Below are 14,929 nucleotides of genomic sequence, written 5' to 3'. Positions count from 1 at the left end.
CAAATTAATCAACTTTGTTATATTTTGCTGTTGTTAAACAAACAAACAAACTTGTGCAGCATGAAATAATTTATTTTTAACCGACTTATTTATTAGAACAATGCCAGTTTGTTTGGCTGCACTGTAAACAGCTCGCCAGTTGCTCTTCTTTTGTTTTCCTGAAAAAGTAGCTGGGCAACAAGTGTCGCTGTAGTATTCAACCGCACTTACTGTTGCCCCCAGAAACCACAGCTGTGTTGCTAAATCCATCAGGAATGAAATCTTAAGGATTAATACTTTAAACAACGGTTCTTAGAATAAGTAGTTATAGGGATTTGATGGCGGGAAATGAATCTACAGCTGGCGAACAGGAAGAAAATGAGATGCACTGTTCACCTGAATGATGCTTCCTTGATTTTTGCCTTTTGTTTTTCTTGTAGCCTCTTTCACATTTTATTTAGCTGTCTCAGACGACCGTGAACTAACGACTCCTACAGGCTCGGAGGACAATGTCATTAGCTTTGTGTATTTAGACCCCTCTGAGTCCCAGCTCTCTGGGACGGAGCCTGAGGATGAGCTTGGAACGCTGACTGTTTCAGGCATCACGTCTGATGGATTTGACATCTCGTGGAGACTGAACGCTCACAGTGTTTATGATAGTTTTGCAGTAGAATGTAAAGACACTCGGCGATTATGGGATGTGAGAGAGGTCCAACTTCCTGGAGATGCCACGGGCTCTAGAATGGAAGGCCTGAAGGCATCGACAGAGTATCAAATAAAACTTTATGGAATAACAAGTAGCCAGAGATCTGCACTACTCGAAGCTGTTGCAGTCACAGGTATAAGCTTCTCTTTTGGACTGAGTATTGATTATAGACACTTTGTCTTGGTGTTGTTTAACAGCTTCTCCTTTCGGTGGAAAATTCCGTTTCGCAGAGGTCAGATCAGAGTAGAGACATGATTTGCATGCTGCGATTTTACTCTTTGACACTTCCTGTCAAAAAAAATCTTTTTGTTGTAGCCATTATCTGCATAACCTTTGGCATGACACAGTATGATAACAAACCCAACAGAGATGATTTTATTTTCACCCTCATTTGACTTCATCCCATCTGTCATCTTCCAAGGCTTCAGCACTGCGGCAAAATGTTGCTTCCCAAAATTCAAACGGAGGAAATCTACGGTGGGCACAATGTTCTCCCTGAGCCATCGGTGCCTTCAGGTCCAATGGCTTACAGGACACTGGCCGACCTGATTTCTCCGTTCATTTGAGCTTCTAAATGCAACCATTTGGCTCTCTGAAAGCCTTGTGCCACTCATTCCATCCACACCATTCATCATTTTCAGTCCCGTTTACACAATTAAATGATGCTCTCTAGCAGAAAATTACGCCCTACATCAATCGCATGTCAGACTAGTGACTCAGCCGTCTTTCTTTAAGTCAGCAGGAACAAAATGGCTGTGCATGGCTTCTTCATCCATTTGAAGACAACTGTGTACTTCCACTCCGGTGGACTACTCAGAACCTTCAAAAATTAATGGCGCTGACTCGAGCGCCATTAATGCCTTAGCTGCTGCTTGATGATTCAAAACCGTGGCCCTGGAAGAAACAGGGATAACAAATCCACTTTTGAGACAAGAGGAAATGTTGAAATCTTCACAGGAATAACGTAGATCGAAGACAGACCTTTGTGCGAATTATTTCATTTGAATTTTATCTCGTATTCTTATTTTAACCCAGTTTTTCCTTCACAGGTTGTTTTCTTATTCACTCACCAGCAGAGCCAGTAACAAATTCACACTGTAACCTGCTTTTATTCACTGTAGCACCCAAGCCTACCTCCCCAGATGTAATTACGCTGAACATCAACGATGCTCCAACAGCTCCACAGTCTGCTCTGGATAACGAAACAGTTCAAAACCCAGATCCCCTCCTTCCCGTAAACACTGAGGCTCCTTCCACCTCTGATACTGCCGTGACGATCTCTGGGGCTGAGCCTGAGCGTTCAAACCTGGATGTACTGGGGGACCTCAAAGTCACAAATGTTACCCCCACTAGAGTAAGCTTGGCTTGGTCGGCGCCCGACGAGGCGTTCGACAGCTTCTTGGTGGAGCTCACTTCTCCATCAGGGGTGACGCAAGCTAATGCGACCACATTACCGGGAAGTGTGAGGAAGGCTGAAATAGAGGGTTTGTCCCCCTCTACAGACTATGATATTACATTGCAAGGGCTGGTGGAAGGGAAGCGATCTTTGCCTCTCAAAGTTTTTGCCACTACAGGTACATGAAGCAAATATTTCCTTTTGTGGGCATTCATCACAACCCAACCTCATCATCACATCCATTTATTTTTTATGCTCTAAATATTTCAGGATGGCTGCATGGTAAATTCTTTCCCACACATGGTTTTATTTTAAAAGACTATCCTCTTCCATCCCATATTTTCTTTTGCTTAAACCTCTGACTCTTATCCAAATGAAGTAGAAGGGCCGCAAATAAAACTGAAAAAGAGATTTTGGGATTAAAATTATAAAATTCAGGAAAAAAGTTGTAATATTTTGAGAGAAAATGTCATATCTGGAGAATAATTTTGTAATTTCACAAGAAAAAGGCTATAATATTTCTTTTGAAGAGAATAAAGGTTTAATTTTACAAAAGTCTTATATTTTAAGAATAAAGTTATATTTCAAAGAAAAGTCAAATATTTCAAGATTAAACTCACAGTATATCAAGATTTAAGTCCCAACATTTTGAAAACGTTCGATACACATATCAAGATCAAAGTTATAATTGATTATTCTTAAATGTTAAGAAATTTATCTTTACAGTTGTAATCTTTTAAGTTTCAAGTCATGATTTGAAAAATGACCTAAAAGTCGTAATATTTCAGGGTTTAGGGAAATTTAATGTCAACTTTTTTCTCAAATATTTCGACTTTTTACGCATAGATTTCCTACTTGATTCTTGAAATATTCCAATTTTTTTCACACACATTGACTCTTTTCTCATAATTTTTAGTTTCAATTTTATTCTGGTAATAATTGAATTTGAGTTTCAAAATCTGATATTGTTTCTCCTAAACTAGGCCCTGATAACCTGTTGGTCTTTATGATTTTTTATGATCCATCTCGCCATTCAGTTGACCCCACTCTGATCTGTCTATCTACCAGAGGACCTGAAGCCCAAGGTGGTGAACCTCACCATCTCTGACATAACATGGGACAGCTTCACTGCGTCCTGGAGCCCAATGGGTGGGGAATTTGACACCTTTGTCATTGAGATAACAAACTTGGAGAATTTCGCAGAGAGCCAGAACCTCACACTGTCTGGAGACGCTTTCAGCCTGAGCCTCTCCGGGCTGAGTCCCAACACCAGCTACATGGTTGGCCTGTATGGGATGTATCAGGGCTCCTTCCTTGAACCCGTGTACAGTGAAGCCACCACAGGTACTTGCAACTCGCAGTGTTGCAGAGTTCTGTCCTCTAACTCTTTAACTTTCCTTCTTTCCATCGATTAAGTGTCTTTCTATTTCAGTCGGTATCTGTGAAGCACACACAGACGCATACTAGACCCTTTGTCGTCCCGCTCACAGTGGAGCGTCGGCACCTCGCTGCATGAAACGAGAACAACATAACAACCTAATTCCTGTTTTGTCATCACTGTCCGACACCCCGGCCACAGTGTACTGTACTGCTTCATCTTAACCAACATGTCATGAACCGTTCCTTACCCTCCGGCCACTGTTTCTGTCTAGCAGAGAGAGGGCAGGGTGACGGGCACCCGTGCCTCATCACTGAGCCCAGCAAACGCCCCCAAATGTTCACCCTTACCCTGGACTGCTGTCTCCATCCCAGTCACCAAAGTGCATGAAGCCCCCCCCCCCCCTACCATCCTCTGCATCGTGGTCAGGTTTGACGCTGATGTGCTGCAATGATTGCAAAAGCGAACCAATAACTTTCATCTTCCTCCGCCCGTCACACAGTGACAGGGTGATCATCTCATTTCATCCCATCAACCCTCATTCAGTGTGTAATTAACCTTGAAGGATCATTTGCCCATGGATGTTTGAGTTCTGTTAGTTTGTGTGAATGACACTGAGATAGTTTAGTTTTGTGGATTCTGATAAACGTTTATTTTCACAGAACTTCAAAGTAAATATCCTCATTTCCTTGTGAACTACTAGGTGGCAATTGATTAAACCCTCTTGTCCTTATCAAGGTAAAATGCTAATGATTTCATCTGAGGTTAACAGTAACGCCACCTCGTTTTACATCTGAATGATGCCTAAACTCTCTACTGCATGCATGCATGTAACTGACTATGTAGTTTTCATCGCATGTAAAAATATGTTGATGTGAGTTTCACTGTCTCTGTGGCAGTCCCGTTCTGCTTTGAACTGCTCTGGTGCAACCTTATGCAGAATTGATCCTTTACTCGACGTGAAGAGATCGACTGTTTGATCAAATCTTGCTCCATATGCATGGAAAATACTTTTAGACCTATTTTATTTCTTCCTTAACAACATTTACACACTTGACTCAACACTTGCAGGGCAGCAATCTTCAGCTATTTACCACAAAGCCTTTTGTGTCTTTCCCTTGGCATTAGATGTTTGTCCATCTTATTATCATCATTATTATTATTTCAGAAAACAAATAGCTGTAACTGGTTTGAAATTTAAGCGGCTATGTTAATTACGGTGGTGGACTTTCCGTCTGCATTTTATTTAAAAACCTGTGCATGTATTTAATCTTTTATTAAGCTGCTATCAGGAATTGCAAGATGGTGGTGGTGAGTGTCCTGTAACAATATACACATTTTTATATGATGAATCAAACCAACCAGCTGCCAGTCACATATTTTGTATATAAGTTAGACATGTGTTTTCTGCAAAGTGGTGTTGATGAAAATCTAATAACGGTTTCTTTCTTTAGTGAATCAACCAGTGGTTGGCACACTGTATGTCTCAAACTTAACGTCAGAGAGCTTTTCAATCCTCTGGAACGGCACTGAAGGAGAGTTTGATGGTTTTATCCTGGAGGTTATTGATTCTGATTGGCTGATGGAGCCAAAAGAGTTTAACATATCCCACGATGTTAAGTCCCGTGACCTCACAGGGCTCAGGCCCAGCACTGATTACATAGCCTACCTCTATGGGACATACAAGGGATCCCGAACAAGCGCTGTCAGTATTGTTGCATCAACAGGTATTTTGATTCTATGTGTGTTTATTATTACTGTTAGTCTACAAAGAATAGGGTTTTACATTATTAGCCTTTAAATGTTTCCCAGTCTGCATTGTAAAGTTGAATTGGGCCTGTATGCATACACTGGGCTTTTAAAAAGAGACAAATACATGCTTTCTGTTGCACTAAATGAATATATACTATATTTTTCTCTCCCCTGTAGCTAAAGAGCCTGATTTGTCCAGGCTAGTTGTTTCTAACATTACCTCAGACAGATTCTCTCTGTCGTGGCGGACAGGAGAGAGGGCTTTTGATAACTTTATAGTAGAAGTCAGAGAGTCTGCTTTGCCCTCGCAGGCAATGGGGCGCGCTCTGCCAGGAGACGTGCGCTCCACAGTCATGGCCGGGCTCAAAGCGAGCACAAGCTACGACATAAAGCTGTATGCCAGCGCCGGTGGCCAGAGCACGCAGCCTCTGTTTGCTGTAGCTACAACAGGTACCGCATGACATGCATTCTCTTGATGCCGCACGTACCAAACACATTGCTACGCACCGGTTCTCAGCACAACATAACTGAAAAGACGTGTTCTGTTTTCTATTCAGAGGATGTCCCACAGTTGGGGCCCATAGCTGCTTCATCTGTGAGCCCGCATAATCTCAGCTTGTCCTGGAGCACTGTTTCAGGGCATTTTGATGGCTTTGTTATCCGGGTCAGTGACTCTGAGCAGCAGTCTGACACGCTGGAGTTCAGACTGCCTGGTGAAATCCGTAACATTACGATCTCTAACCTGATGGATGCCACAGGCTATGACATTGAACTGTATGGTATTTCTCATGGGCGCCACACTCCCTCAGTGTTAGCCCACGCCGTCACAGGTACTACGTATTTTACTCATATTTTAAACTCTCATCACTTGTAGTTGTAAATGGAAACCATGTTTGTTTTTAAAGGTTTTATATCAAATCTTTTAATGGACTTAAGTCATTTTTGGGGAAATTTGTATCCTGCTGTCAGCATAATACATCAGAATATTCTGAATTTATTGTGATTTAAAACAGTATTTATTTGGTATCTGCAGGGCTAAAATCTCAAATGCATTAAGAGCAAATTTGACTTGCATCATAAGCACCTACTGTTTTTAATGATCATCACAATCTGGTACTTTTTTTTTTTTTAAGAGCATGAAACAATTTGATTTATTAAACCCAAGGAGGTCAGAGATGGATGTTAAGAAAGTATGCACAATTAGCTTTTTTATATTTTGTTCTGTTAGAGAAACCCCATATTTTGTTGAAAGCTTTCAAAGGAAACGCTTCAAATTTAAGTTTTTATATAGATTTATTTTACCTTATGAATTTATTTTTTGAATGTTGGCTGCGGTGTCAGTCGGCCAGCACTTCGAGTGTGATAAAGGGCTCCTTGATTATACCTGGCTTTACAAACAGAGTTGACACTTCACTTGTCTGGCCTTCACCCATAGAAATGTCAGCAGAAGACGTCAGATGATATTTGGGGCGAAAGGCCCATGCAGGTGGTGTGATAAGGGGCTGTAACACTAATGCCCACTAGATGTCTGAGTTGATTTCTATTCAGAAATTGCCAGCTGTCAAATTTGTCAAATTTTCTACTTTATTTTTCTGCAACAATCTTCTGTCTTCACATGATGTGATGTATGTCTACTAAATGTCTTGACTGTGAGACGCCCCAGAGGTGATGTTTCATCCGCGTCACCCGTGTTTTGGTGTAGTGGCTCAGACAGTAAGTTCAAATCCAAGCTTCAAAATGTAGCTTTAGAAACCTTCAGTGAGTAAAGACAGGTTGCATCCCCTTTTTTCTACAGTCTTACGGTAGAAATTTGACGCACTGTGGTGCATGCCAAATTTGCCTTTAATGTGTTGTGGCCTTTAAATTCTGGAGATATTTTATTTTTAATCTGGCAACTACTACTTTTTGTCTCTTTAAAAAATGACACCTTACAGGAAGAACAGACTCTATGATTTGCTTTTGCAACCATTGCACACACTATGCTCCTAATGGAAACTTGTTCCCTTTCCCACATCTGTTCCCTCTCACAAAACAATGAAACCCACTCCTGGCCAGCTTCCTTGCCTAAAGTGGAAAACTTGACCATTTCCAACATAACCCCCTATGGCTTCCGTGTGTCGTGGGAGGTGAAGCAGCAGCTGCAGCAGGAGGACTTACCCCCCTCTAGTGGTGGCTTCAGCCACCTCCACATAGTGGTGACAGACTCTGGCTGGCTGTTGGAGCCTCAGGAGTTCACTGTGCCGGGAAACCAAAGTCACTTGGACATCTGGGGCCTCATCACTGGTATAGGATATGAGGTCAGGCTGACTGGAGTGTCAGAGTCAGGGCTTCTCTCTCGGCCTCTGAACACAGTGGCTGTGACAGGTACCACTCACAGTGCTCGGCAAGGTCCCTCGTCTTACTAAAAAGTGTGATTCATTATTTTGTTGCAACTACTGTGTATATACAGTGGGTCAACCGCTTTCCCATTCAAGTGGATGGGATATCGTTAAAATTAAAAATCCAATTCTGAAGTTTTACCCTCACAACCTGGCTGCTCTACAAATGGCATAATTCTCTAATATTCATACTTTTGAAATAATAATTTGAAATAATGGAAGATTTCATATATCATTAAAAACAATTGACTTTATTATTGATAGGTTTTGGTTAATGCCACGTCTCGATGGTGAGGCTTCAGCTCAGTACTGTTACCTAACCCTAACACAGATTTACAACACAGCTCTTCCAGAATGATCTCACTTTTCCTTTTATTTTAAGCATTTTCTTCGTATGCAGTATCGTCACCGGGAGGAGGAGATGTGGAGCTCCCATTTGTTTCTTCTTACCTCCCAAAATATGAGCAAGCGTATCTGTTTGTTTTCATATTTTAAAATGTGTTTTCCTTCAGATTTTTGATTAGTAATACACGGATGTGTGTGGATGTAACATGATTATTGCATCACGTCTATGGACATCTTTTAAAGTTACTTTTACTTTTGCGTTTTCATGTGGGTTTATCAATCAGGCTGAAAAACAACTCCAAAAACCGCCGATTAAAACGAAATTCACAGAAGTAGGAAAACACTGATAAATCAACAGACATTCTGAGCATGAAATGTCTGTTGATTTAACTTCTAATCTCATTTGTTTCATCATCTTTGAATGCACTGAATGCATCGATGCTGGTCTCGAGGACGCATGGGGACCGCCTCTCAACCAGTGTTTGCTGAAATCCTTCCAACAGAGCAGTTAGAGCCCTTTATGGAATGTGAACCTGTTAACTGACACAAATAAACACCTACAAAAAGCATATAGTCTTTTTATTTTCTCCCAAACGTATTCCTTTGTGCCCTTGCACTGTCTACACTAACGGATGTCTTAGCATGGCCGTTGGGAGGTGGTGGACAAAAAGGCCTTCAGGCTGGAATATAACCCTGTCTGCCACCTGGAAACCTTCTTGTCTGACTGCTGAATTCTTCCAAATTGAACTGATGTCTTTGGCAGTCTCTAAGAAGTTGCTGAATATTTTCTCGGAAAACACCAAACCTACTGCAACGTTATGTTTCCTTGTCTAACCAGAGGCTGAGCCGGAGACGGAGCATCTCTTTGTCTCGGACATCGCCGCTGACAGTTTCCGTCTATCCTGGACGGCTGATGAAGACATGTTTGACAGATTTGTGATTAAACTAAGAGACAGCAAAAGATTAGCCCATCCTCAAGAGTACAACGTCCACGGCGATGAACGAACCAAGGTTTTAACTGGGCTCATGAGTGGCACTGAATATGAAATCGAGCTTTATGGTGTCACATTGGACCGTCGCTCCCAACCTATTACTGGGGTTGCTCAGACAGGTATATGTAAAACACTGCCAACTGTTTCGTTTTATACTAACTACTAAACCCTCTGAGGTTTGGGTGTGTGTGGCCTGCCATCAGAGAAATGAACCCACAGTCCCACTAAACACCTTTATTCCCTATGGATTAGGCTTAACTCCGTGTCTGTCTCTAATGGAAAATGGTCTTTTGGGAAACTGTGTCTTGAGTTTAATTTTCATCCCTTTGAGCTGAAGGTTTTTCTGTTTAGTTTTTTTTTTTCCTCTTTCGGAGTTATTGGAAATATTTTCTTAACTTTTATTCACTGTTTCCTGCTTTCCTTTCTGCACATATCCTATTGCACTTTGCCAGGCCTGAGCACGCCAAGAGGACTCCACTTCTCTGAAGTGACTGACTCTTCAGCCATAGTTCACTGGTCCATGACTCATTCTCCAGTGGATATCTACCGCATCACCTATGTACCCTTTGAAGGAGGTATGAGGTCAATCAAGATTATTGTATTTCTACATGTGCAATTGAATTTAGTGATGAAGATTTATTTTAGGTAGTTTTTAATTCTATAGCTATTTAAATTATGTTTAATTTAGATATTTTTTAGCCACGCTGGTGGTGTATCTCTAGGATGGCAATGTTGGTCAGTCCAGATTGAAATATCTCAACAGCTGGATGGATTGCCATCAGAAAAATGATTTGAGCTCTCAAAACTCAGTGTGCATCATGGGGAAGTGTGCTGAGGTTTTATGATCTTGATGACATCAACAGTATCATCAATGTTCATATGAAAAAAAAGTCTGTTGTCCTGTCAAATACATTTAAGTGATCTAACAGATAACACAACACCGTGTTTAACAGCCAAAACGCAAAGTGTATCCACGTATCAGTCCAAGATCAACTCCAAGCGTCCATAGTGAGAGCGTGATGAGTACATACAAGACAAGACAGGTTATGTTAAATCATGAGAATAAATGATTAACCTCGGAGCATGAATTACTAGAAAGTGATTAATGTGCGCAAATTAATTGTACGCACGAATCAGGTTTTATTTTTTCATGACACCCCCTGGAATCCCTAAGTTGCCATGAAATTTTGAACAGATTTTCGTGTTCCCAAGAGGTTGAAGCCTAATGAATTTTTTGTTCTCTGTTCGCTTCAAAGATGAAGCTTATCACCACCCAGCACAATACAGACGAAAAGTACCAGTAGACTAGGAGCTACAGTACAGCTCTAAAGTGCAGTGAAAATGCGCTGAGAGAACAATCAATCATCACTGAAGCGACCCTTTTAGAAAGGCATGGCACTGATGTTTTTAATGCAGGACCCATATTTTGTTCTGTCTCCTCCACAGGAAGCCCAATGGCGGTAACTGTGGATGGCAGTGTGTTTGAGGCTTTGCTTCCCAATATGATCCCCGGCAAGACCTATCAAGTAACTGTCAGTGCTGTGAAGGGTCTGGAGGAAAGTGACCCCAGTACTGACACTGTAACCACAGGTTGGCTTTCTTTCTTTTGTATTGGACAGTCGCTCTGACGTGTAGTGACATTCAGTTGGGAGAACATTGAACTGAAGCCTCTTCCCTTGAGACTGTGTTTTTCCTGCTTGTGTCCTCCAGCTTTGGACAGACCTCAGGGTCTGATGGCAACGAATGTCACTGACACTTCAGCTCTGCTGCTGTGGCAGCCGTCCGTGGCCACCGTTGATGGCTACGTCATCACCTACAGTGCTGATTCAGGTGAGTTTCTGTTTTTTTTCTTTTCGGTAACATTTGCTGTGCACATTAATGTTGTTTTTCTTCATTACCACTGTAAAAGTAACATTTCTATTGGTCACACTGCTTTCCTTCCATAAACTATTAGACTATTAATCAGTGACACACGGCTTCACTTTGATTGTGATTTGATCAGCTGATGTGGGTGTGCCCTGCCTTGCAGTGTCCCCAGTGGTGGAGCATGTTTCTGGCAACACCGTGGACTTTGAGATGGGCTCCCTGGTTCCAGGAACCCACTACACAGTTGGAGTTCATGCGATGAAAGAAGCTCAGAAGAGCGACTCTGCTGTTACTGAATTCACCACTGGTGAGTCTTGAGAGGAAAACTGTTTGGATAAATCCAAACAATCCAAAGCAAGATTTGTATTGATTCTTGTGTATTTTCTGGCTGCAGTGGCTAAAATTGATATTTTTATTGTGACAATGTATCAAATGACGATAATATGACAGTGTGAAAGTGTCAGTGATCAATCTACGAAGAATTATCACCTGAATCAGCAGCTGCTTTGGCTTTACGGAGCTATATAAAGACTTTCAGATCATCGTTCAGCCATCTAGCCGACAGCTTTCCAGTGTTGGTTCTCTCTCACCGCCCTCCCTGTGTCGTCAGCTGTTTTCAGAGGAAATGACCTGAAAGCCCATTGTACGTGAAGAAGAAAATATTCTTCAGGCACTTTTGGCCAGAACAAGGATTGGAGATGTATTGAAAGACTTTAATTAGTGGGGCATATTAGTTAAAACTCCGACTGATTTTGATTTTGCTAGGTCTTCAAAACAAAACATTAGTTAATGATTCATCAGTCATTCATGTTTTGATGTCATTGTGTATTAGTCATTTCATTATGTTTGTAATATTGTGTTTTTCAGGTGTAGTTTTTATAAAGAGTATCAGGTGTAAACAATCTGTTTTTAATGTTCTGACATAGACCCGGGGAAGTCAAAACCGATCTGTGTTTCTACCAATATGCCCAACTCCTTGCTCTGCTTAAGAGTGCCTGAGAAACATTTTTCCTGTATTGTGATCTTTTTTATTTTTAAATCTCCAAGAGCACCTTAAGATATCCTGGATTCATTCCAAGCGTGACACAATGAGCATCAGGCCTCTTCATTTGTCTTTGCACCCACTGTCCACGACCTGCTCAGCAGCAAACAGCCGACAGACACAGTCAGAGACCATCTGGTGAACATAGTGGAGCATTTAGCAGCTGAAGAGTTCTTGACCAAAAACAGAGCCAAAAGGAGAGTGAATATTGGACATGTATTTGTCAGGCGGTCACAAACACGACTCCAAATGAATGATAATGTTGCTTTTGTAAATAAGCAACTGTTGGCTAACAGGTTCGCCTTATTAACTTGAATGGTGATGATGTGTCGATGTTGTGGTCAGAGCACAGCCCAAAACAATCAGTTATTGTAGATTTAATGAATGATAAATCTACAGTGTGACGTTGTATTTGCAGATGTGGACCCTCCTCGTGAACTGACGGCCATCAACATTCAAACTGACAGTGCTTCTCTCACATGGAAACCTCCGCAGGCTGCTGTCACTGGTTACATACTCACCTTCTCTTCTGCTGATGGTATAATCAGGGTACGTTCATCCCCACATCAGTTAAATCAGTGACAACAAAGACGGTTTTGCTGGTTTAAAAAAATAAAATAAAAAAATCACAGGTTACCGTTGCATTCGAGGAAACTCAGACCTCCAAGATCTACTTTTGAATAGTAATTTTTCAAAGATACTGCCAAATTCAAATCACCTGTTTTACATGCACAAGTTTTGTTTTGTTTTGTCCTGTTTTGTTTTTTCTAGATTTCCTTTTCTGTCCCCATAGCCGATTGAATAAAATCAACACCTGTGGGCATTAAATGTCAACTTATATATTACTAATGAATGCAAAAAATTAAAGCAACAGAATGTCCATTGTGATGGATTATGTCGAGTAGGTTTAAAGTCTCTTTTAGTTGTGTTAAATACCACATGTAATATAAGCCAGTGGTTATTAAAACAAATGGTATTCCTTGGAAAATGGTTACCCTCAATGCAAATTGTATGTATTTTGTTCTTAAATCTCTAAAGTAGCCGTGCTCCTTGTAAATGCTTTGTGTCTGTGTGTATTTGTGCATGAATCCAGGAAGTGGTGCTTAGCCCAACAGCCTCCTTTTACATCATGCCTCAGCTAACTGGCTCTACAGAGTACAATGTCAGACTGCAGGCCATCGCCAGAGCCCAGCGGAGTCGACCTGTAACTACCGTCTTCACTACCAGTAAGCATGAAAACATGTGCACATGCACTTTTTTTAATGTTTGTTTTTAATAATATGTGTGCACTTGTGGAAAGTAAGTACATTTACTCAAGTACTGAACTTAAGTACGGTTTTGAGGTACTGGTACTTTACTTGAGTATTTCTATTTTATGCCACTTTCTACTTCTACTCCACTACGTTGGAAAATGTAAATGACGACAATATATTTATGCAACATCTAGAACTACTGTCTACTTTTCAAATTAAGATTCTGCATAACAAACATAAGATATGCTTATAACATCCAATGCATCGTTAAAGATAAAACAAGTTCAAGTTTGGCCCCTTTTCTTGTCTCAGACAACTATGAGTAACTATGAGTACTATGAGTACTTTTTCCACCACTGTTTGTGCCTACAGTCAACATAGCTGGACTTACTTTTTCAGCACTGATGGGACTTGTGATGGGTTCCAGAACATTCCAGATGCACATTAGAAAGACATAACTTCTTCTAATGCATATTCCTTTCATTTAATCTGATATTCCAGTCCTATCACCTGAGCATATTTTTCATTCTGCCTGAGCTGCTCCTGATGGAAAACCTTTGATTTTTCCTTCCTTTCCTTCTTCACAACCTTGTTTCTTTCCAAAGTCCCTTCTCTCACACAATACTGAGTACTGTCTTGTGTATTTTTTATACAACAGGGATGAGCATAAAGCAACTGTGTCCCCTAAGATGATGCCTTTTTACCATGTGCTTTTTAGTTGGACAGTTGTACAAACACCCCAAGGACTGTGCTCAGATTTTACTGAATGGAGACACGACCTCTGGTCTGTTCACCATCTACGTGGAAGGAGAGGAGGTCCAGCCCATCCAGGTTTACTGTGACATGACCACAGACGGCGGAGGGTGGATGGTGAGGAAATCAACCTGCTAGAGGCCAATTAAAGGCCGTTTTGAAACCATAATTCATATTGAACAGGAAATGATCATACCAGTTGCACAACACCTGTTTTTCTAACGATGGGCAGCACCACAGTGACCTTGCCCATGCTTGTTATGATTATTGTGAAGCTGAGGTGACACTCATGAAAGTCAGTCCTCCTCAGGTTTTCCTCAGACGCCAGAATGGAAAGCTGGAATTCTTCAGGAACTGGAAGAACTACACAGCTGGCTTTGGTAACATGAATGATGAGTTCTGGCTGGGTAAGAGCACTCGTCCTTTAGCCTCATTCATTTCGCCTCTCTCTCTCTCTCTCTCCCTCACTACCCACTCAAACATATTACATCTGGGTTGTAGGTCTCTCAAACCTCCATAAAATCACATCCTCTGGCCATTATGAGCTGCGAGTGGACTTGAGAGATATGGGGGAATCAGCCTACGCTCAGTATGACAAGTTCGCGATTGCAGAACCAAGAACACGCTATAAAGTCTACATAGGAGCCTATAGTGGAACAGCAGGTAGGTATTACTTTAAAGGAATAGTTCGACATTTTGGGGGACATACTTATGCGCCTTCTTGCTGACAGTGAGATGAGAAGATCCATACCATGGTCATGCCTGTATGGTAAATATAAGTGAGTTTCCATTCCCCTATTTACACGTGCATTTTCGGTTTGCACATTAAAAAGATTGGGTGGAAATGGCAGAAACTCAAAGGCCAAATATTGCAAAAAAATTTTTGTTTTGCTTGGCTTAAGTGGAAAAGTTGCTGTATCAAAGTGCAATAGAAACAGACTTAGCAAATAAATCATCACACATGTGAAGCACGTAACTTAATTGTCAGCTGAAGAGATGAAAGACTGCGGCAGGTGAGGATATCCTTGCCTTCACCGCACCTGGCCAAGAAATAGTCAAGAACATTAACCCCATGTAAAACCTCAACTT

The 14,929-nt window shown here is 41.2% G+C and overlaps 1 protein-coding gene across 1 annotated transcript in view; it reads left to right on the top strand.

Moving 5' to 3' along the window:
* Positions 1 to 14,929, top strand: part of LOC120806715 (tenascin-like) — a 39,684-nt gene that overhangs the window by 18,817 nt on the left and 5,938 nt on the right. Inside the window, exons 14-30 of the mRNA XM_040158092.1 lie at positions 420 to 818; positions 1,807 to 2,259; positions 3,150 to 3,425; positions 4,914 to 5,186; positions 5,389 to 5,661; positions 5,769 to 6,041; positions 7,267 to 7,575; positions 8,773 to 9,045; positions 9,379 to 9,501; positions 10,373 to 10,516; positions 10,637 to 10,756; positions 10,956 to 11,099; positions 12,253 to 12,383; positions 12,928 to 13,060; positions 13,806 to 13,957; positions 14,151 to 14,247; positions 14,342 to 14,503. Coding sequence (XP_040014026.1) covers positions 420 to 818; positions 1,807 to 2,259; positions 3,150 to 3,425; positions 4,914 to 5,186; positions 5,389 to 5,661; positions 5,769 to 6,041; positions 7,267 to 7,575; positions 8,773 to 9,045; positions 9,379 to 9,501; positions 10,373 to 10,516; positions 10,637 to 10,756; positions 10,956 to 11,099; positions 12,253 to 12,383; positions 12,928 to 13,060; positions 13,806 to 13,957; positions 14,151 to 14,247; positions 14,342 to 14,503 — 3,735 coding nt within the window. The remainder of the gene's footprint in view (positions 1 to 419; positions 819 to 1,806; positions 2,260 to 3,149; positions 3,426 to 4,913; positions 5,187 to 5,388; positions 5,662 to 5,768; positions 6,042 to 7,266; positions 7,576 to 8,772; positions 9,046 to 9,378; positions 9,502 to 10,372; positions 10,517 to 10,636; positions 10,757 to 10,955; positions 11,100 to 12,252; positions 12,384 to 12,927; positions 13,061 to 13,805; positions 13,958 to 14,150; positions 14,248 to 14,341; positions 14,504 to 14,929) is intronic.

Source organism: Xiphias gladius, chromosome 20 (genome assembly GCF_016859285.1).
Source record: "Xiphias gladius isolate SHS-SW01 ecotype Sanya breed wild chromosome 20, ASM1685928v1, whole genome shotgun sequence".
In the NCBI taxonomy this organism is placed as follows: domain Eukaryota; kingdom Metazoa; phylum Chordata; class Actinopteri; order Istiophoriformes; family Xiphiidae; genus Xiphias; species Xiphias gladius.
This window is presented reverse-complemented; position numbering and strand designations above follow the sequence as displayed.